The sequence below is a fragment of the Salvelinus sp. IW2-2015 genome, linkage group LG32 (assembly GCF_002910315.2).
Source record: "Salvelinus sp. IW2-2015 linkage group LG32, ASM291031v2, whole genome shotgun sequence".
In the NCBI taxonomy this organism is placed as follows: domain Eukaryota; kingdom Metazoa; phylum Chordata; class Actinopteri; order Salmoniformes; family Salmonidae; genus Salvelinus; species Salvelinus sp. IW2-2015.
Window position 1 is genome coordinate 22,546,098 of NC_036871.1, and position 6,684 is coordinate 22,552,781.

A 6,684-nucleotide genomic window follows, 5' to 3' on the forward strand; every position below is an offset into this window, starting at 1 on the left:
AATTTAAGTGGTGTTTACATAAATGACATGCTGGTAATGAGCTAGTAGGCCTACTTGCATTCTGGTTTCTTTGGGTTTTATTCAAACAAGCAGCACTTGCACAAAATAGCAGGTAGTTATAGTTGTGTTGATTTCTTGGAAGTGGCAACAGAAGTATCCATAGTTACTGTATAATGTCCTTGTAAATACCAGGGAAAACGCAAGTGAAACAGTAAATTAAAGTAACCCTACAGTAAAGTAACAGCACTGTAAAGTATTAGTTAAATTACTAAAGAGTTCAAATTACTTTAAAAAGTTGCACTCTTCAAGATTAAGTATGAGCAGAATTCAATCAAACTTGGTATGCAGAGAAAGCATCTTGTGCCTGCACCAGGAATGGCATTTTTTTTTAAAAATGACAATGGAAAGGACGACTGTTGGTTTCGCCAGGCAAACATAGTCTACAATGTATTTACTAAATGCAAAATACTAAAAAGAAATGTTGACCACAAAGAAAAGTTACACATAACTTGCACCAAGGTGCACCATGATGTCTAAGTTATATGCAGCAGAGTATACCTCATTTTAGTTTTACAATTGAGTAGTGGTCGGGTGACCGCCACAACTCATACCAAAGTCAAAATACAGTCATTGGTGCACAATGCTGAATGCAGGCCGCCTATACTTAGGAGTCCTGAATAGAGTTTAAAGAGAAAACCCAGCATCTCAAAAAGGTAAAGTACTAATTTCTGTCTTCCGAAAAGTGATTAGATGTGCAATAACTCTGCAATGATCTCAAAGGTGTTCTAAGAATCCCACGACAGCAATTTCACTCAGTATTCCACTCAGTTGCTATAACATTCACCTTCAAGTAATTTGCTGTCAAACATTTCCACAGCAGAATAACAAACAGGGAATTAAAAGCTTATGGAAACATTAAAACTAGTAGGTTCAATATAATACATATCCTCATAAATGAGCCTTTTGAGACTCGTGTTGTTTGGTTACAGAGGAGTTAGTAATCCAGAATGCTGAAAGCTATCCCATCACCAGTTTCTGACTGTAACGGAGTCTCTCATCAACAAAGTCAATTTCCCCTCACATGCATCAACCAAGTAAGATTGATCAAATCCAGAAAAATAAGGACACCTTTTGAATATGATCATAATACAGTATACTCATATGGATTTCAAAACTGCCATGCATAACCAAACACATCAAACTTCAGTCACCAATACAGGTCACAACGTTCTGCAGTCTCAGTATTACCTGATGCTCTCAAACATGTATAGAAAGGCCCCAAAAAACTGAAAAAGGATCCAAACACAAAAGGGAGAGCTATCTGTGCGGACCATTCTCAGCATTGACCTGCTCCTCAATGCCCCAGAACCTCATCTGCATTTCTATTCTTGCCCAGCTTGTGTATGTGGAAGTAACGCCCAACGGTCACTGACTTGATGAGCTCTCTGGGTTAGAAAAGCTGGTGCCTTAGACGCTGAGCTGAGCAACTCGGTTAGTTCCTCAATGGAGTCTGTGGCCGGGATCCCCTGATGAAGGTCAAAGCCCTCGGTCACAGCTGCAGGTGCTCATTTCCTTTAACGCATCACTTCTTCTACACCTCAGAATTCAWAATGTCCTTAAAAAGGAATCTCATTAAATTCTGTACATTTCTACAAAAATTCCATCGTCAAAAAGCTTGTACGTTCTCTCCTCCAACTCTCCATAACAGTGATGCATGATATCTTTTGACCATCAAATACACAAAAAGTTCCTGCATAACTCTTCATGTTAATGAAAGTTAAAGTTTGGATAGAAAGTTCTGCCACAATTTCATTCCCTGCCTCTGGACATGAAAATGAACATGATTTCATCCACAACATTCCAGCCACCACTTTAGTCACGAAACTTTAAGAAGGTCAAAATGCAAATGCCCACAGACAATGAAGAAATAAATAGCCTGCCCTACATCTTAGTCATCATAAGTTCACATATCCCGTGTCATAAAATTTAACCTCTCCAATTGGCAGAGGCAAAGGGCAGTCTGACTCAAAAAGAAAATACATATCAGAAAAGTATTGATGTCTCTTGTGTGTTTCTCAAACAAAAGACCCATCCTGTCCCTTCCCCCCACTGAGTTATTTATCCATAGTTCTTAAATGCTTCCTAGTCAAACTTGAATATGGAATGAAGCGTTAGGCTTTGTGGCGGAAATATAATTAAGCTGGTGAAAGATGTATAAGGTGAAGAATAGGGATGACATCAGGCCAATTTCACACTTGGCACTCGGATGGCCGGGCCCAAGCTAGGCTCTTGCCACGCAACACAGATCAAAGCACACTGCTACTACCAAAAAGGCAAAGGAGGACTTAAGTATGCTAATCTCCAGGACAAATATATTTTAATCTTGTTAGAATACAAGTTAATGCTGCAGATCAGTGACTAAACTTTATAGAGAGTAAGGGAAATATTCACTTTCCCAACATTTCTGAATGAGATGGTATTCCTGGACCATTGAAATTGCATTTAAGAAATTGTACAAATGGTTTATCATATAGTCCTCATTACCTGTGTGAAGGTTGCATTTCATCTGAGAAACCCCCTCCAGGAGTCCACTCAGCATACTGCAAAGGCACTAACATGCGTAGGAAATGAGCATTTAGTGGTCCAGTTTGCCCCGCCACTTTGAGCCCCTTGCCAACAGCACCTTGGTAACCCTTGATCTGCCATGAAGTTAAGCTCAAGCCCTAGACATCCAGAGACAGCTATGCACACAAAGCAAAGCTGACACTTTCTTAAGCCAGAATAAACTCCCAACACACAACTTCTAGGAATATACAACAAGTTGAAACTTTTGTTTTGAAAGAACTGGATGTGCAGTTGGGGGAAAATGCTGTAATTCCTGATAATAATCGAAATTATATATCCTGTTAGTATTCAACTTGCCTGCTTCATAGGGTTTATTTTCAGTCACATGTAGTCAGTGGAAGTTTGACCCATACAAAGCTTGACCCATGCATTTGTTCTTCGTTCCTTAGCAAAGGAGGTTTACATTTTTTTCTCCAAAACCAACCTAAATCTTTCCACAAATAAGTGTAGATACATGTTGTGTAAAACTTTCCAAAAATGCTAAATAATATTTAGACCATAAAGCCCCAAAATACACATGTGACTATTTGTCATTATTGGATGAAGCTGTGAGGGTCATTATATGAAAAAGGAACAACATTGTCCATGAGGTTTTGCATTTCCAAGGCATATAGCAGTGTGTTCAACCTGTAGATGGTGAATTTACAACCTGTGTTCTCTAAGATATGTGTTATCACAATTTTGTTGATAATTTACCTGATTTAGGAATTTACAAATGTTTTTATAGGGAGATAAGCATATCAGGCTATGTATATCTACCAAGGCTCTCCTGTAGGTTCTTTTCCCCCACCTTGCACATTTCTTTTAGTAACACTGAAAATTCTGCTTATCATCGAAAAGGGCTATTTTATAAAAATTGTTGGATCAATTCTCATAACATTTGACATACTTCCCCATATGTCAGAGCACATACTAATGTTTAAAATGTTACCACGACTGGAATTCAATTGTTGGAGACAGCAGATGATGGAACGAGGACTGCCCATTTCAAAATCAAGAACCAACTCCCTCCTCCACCCAGGACACACAGAGCAAATCAAATGTAACCTGGCATGCGGAAATCCACTATCTCCAACAGTTGAATTCTGGACAAGAAATGGCCTGTACAATCAACAGATTTGGAATTCTGTGAGATTACAAACAATTCTAAAACTGATCAGCTTATGAAAGTGAAAGCACAAAAGTGGAAAAAAATGCTGATCCAGCTCATCTTGACATTGCCTGTAGGACCCCACGCCATCTTTTTTTTTACATGGGTGCTTCCTCACAGTCCCTCAAGGCTGAGTATAGCACATTTAAACTTGGTTATTTATTTTTTACACACATCGTATCCTTATTTTGAGTGCTACTTCTTCCTCCTGCATATTTAAGAAATAATTTATAACTTTTTGACAACAGCACCCAGCTGGAAGTTACTAGAACTACCTCTAAAGAAACACCTGACTTTCTATATCATAATACAATCCTGTGGATTTGACAACGTTAGTCCAGTATCTCAATTCAAAATAGAAAACTTTATTTGTAAGTATTCAAGTTGATTGATACAATGTCCTTCAAGAATGATTTCTTCATTTGAAATATATATCTAAACTGGTCCGGTCATCGGCAGCAGAGATGCATGTAAAACTATAGTTCGTCACTCTGGAATTTGGTGCCTTTACAGTGATCTGGAAATGAAATATAGACAAAAATGAATCCGCCATCTTGTCAGATGGCCTATTGAACATAACTATCAATTATTGCAGACATCCAGTAGAAGACATTTACTGCAATGACACCTGCCGAAAAAACGAATTACATCATATTAAAAACATACGAGAGATAGGAGCTGTGGTTTCTTTCTGATGATGAATTCCATATAACCTTGATACTTTCTTCACATAGCACATCTAAACTATCGGCCTACGACCGCGATCTTGTTGAACAAAAATGGCCCTTTAGCTTCTCTAATGGAGTACTAGTTTCATATAGGTTCACAACATCATCCTCTGAGATGTTAAATTGTTAAATAAACTGTTTCAGCTCAGAAATAGTACTTGGCCGATTGCGCTGCTGTTTCAGAACCCTCACTTAACAGGGTTGAAACAAAATGGTGGATCAAAGATGTCAGTTACGTAAGGGGGAAATCATGACACTACAAATAGAGCTGTAATAAAGGTAGTTAGTGTCTGGATGTATACATTTTCATATTCTGTTTTAAGATGCATAATAAACAAAAGTGGTCATGTTTGTATTCCCTGGTAGCTACACGGTACTCTTCTAAACATGTTTGGGGTCGCACAATCAAAAAACAGCAACATTAAAAGGTTCAGATCACCAAATTTAGTATGTTGTAGGGCATCTGTCCGCTATTCTTTACAAATCAAAGCTCTTCAAAGTCCAAACACCCAGATACAGTGATTATTTGTTCATACAAAAAATAGTGATTAGTCATTTTAATAAACTATAAAAGCAAATCAAAACCTAATGCTGTCATCTATACTCCATTTGGGTAATGATGTGTGTGATAACATAGTTCTAGGTAGTTTCATTTGGGTAATGATGTGTGATAGCATAGTTCTAGGTAGTATCATTTGGGTAATGATGTGTGATAGCATAGTTCTAGGTAGTATCATTTGGGTAATGATGTGAGTGATAACATAGTTCTAGGTAGTATCATTTGGGTAATGATGCTGAGTATTAAAATAGTTCTAGGTAGTATCTATGCATGAGGGCAAACAGGAGCCTGGTCAGAGAGGAACCACAACATGTCTGAAACGTACCTGATACTTCATTGCATAACTTGTCGACCACATGGTCTGTCTCTTTGGCAAAGAGAGAGATGATATAATCTTCAAACTCCTCCACAATGCTTTTACACTGTAACAGAAGAAAGGGGATAGGTTGCCACTCGACAGACAGCAAAAACAGGTCCTCCGCACATGAGAGATTCACAAGCATGTAGTTTCACACAATAGTGGGCATGGCCGTGAGGCAGACTGCCATTTTTCCTCTCGCCTTGCCGTTCAGCCATCTTGGATGACTCATGTAACCTAGATAGGCAACACGATTGTTGGCGATTCACACACACACACACACACACACACACACACACACACACACACACACACACACACACACACACACACACACACACACACACACACACACACACACACACACACACACAAACACACACACACACACACACACACACATCTTTGCGCATTATACGATTTCTTACTTGTGATGCCTAACTTGATCTTAAATATGCGGAAATTACGTGTAAGACCGCAATATAATTGTAAATTAACAAAGGAAAATGCGTTATTGCCTGCATTTTGGGTTAGAATACAGTACACCCCTGGCACCAAAATGACAAACTTCAAGACTGAATGTCACACTGTAATAACTGTTTAAAAAAAATACAATAATGAAAAATACAAATGCAAGCTTTAATACACATGTTTTCAGATTTCTTGTTATAATTTCAATTAATGGCTTTCTATATTACAGACTATGATGCATGCAATATATCTTAATTAGAAAGGTCATAAGTAAAGTGGAGAAACAATATCAATGTACGTTTTAATGTTACGGGCACAACTATCAAGAATGTAAATGGATTTTCAAATAATATCAAGCTGTGATATCAAAGGCCAAGGTATAACATTGACTTCTGTGCTTTAAATTACATCAAAGTTTCATCCTGGTTAACAAAACATAATAAGCAGTTTCCCTCTGCTACCAATATCTCTATTCAACCTTGAAATACTTCATTAATAAGTTTTTAAAAAAGACTTGGAAATGCAGAACATAGGAAAAAATTTCACGTGAACTTTGAAGTATGTACAGCATGAGTGAAAATAAATGAAAAAATATGTGACAAAATTAATAAATTATTGCCACACTTACCACAAATTGTAGGGCATTGGATCCCTCTGGGCCGTCAAACTTGAAATTGTTAAAATCAGGAAAATCCCCAGCATCAGAACTTCTTGGAGCAAATCTTTTGTATTGCTTTATCTTGGTGTCTGGGTCCACATGAAGAGCATAGTCACTCATGCTACCACAAACTCC

At 37.9% G+C, this 6,684-nt stretch overlaps 1 protein-coding gene across 1 annotated transcript; it reads right to left on the reverse strand.

Moving 5' to 3' along the window:
• Positions 1–4,118: 4,118 nt before the first annotated feature.
• Positions 4,119–6,678, reverse strand: LOC111956735 (protein canopy-1). Its single transcript, XM_023977294.2, has 3 exons — positions 6,520–6,678; positions 5,388–5,484; positions 4,119–4,292 (listed from the first exon to the last, which is right to left on the reverse strand). Exons 1-3 carry the CDS (start codon positions 6,667–6,669, stop codon positions 4,252–4,254), a joined length of 288 nt encoding a protein of 95 aa, XP_023833062.2. The 5' UTR covers positions 6,670–6,678; the 3' UTR covers positions 4,119–4,251.
• Positions 6,679–6,684: the final 6 nt, after the last annotated feature.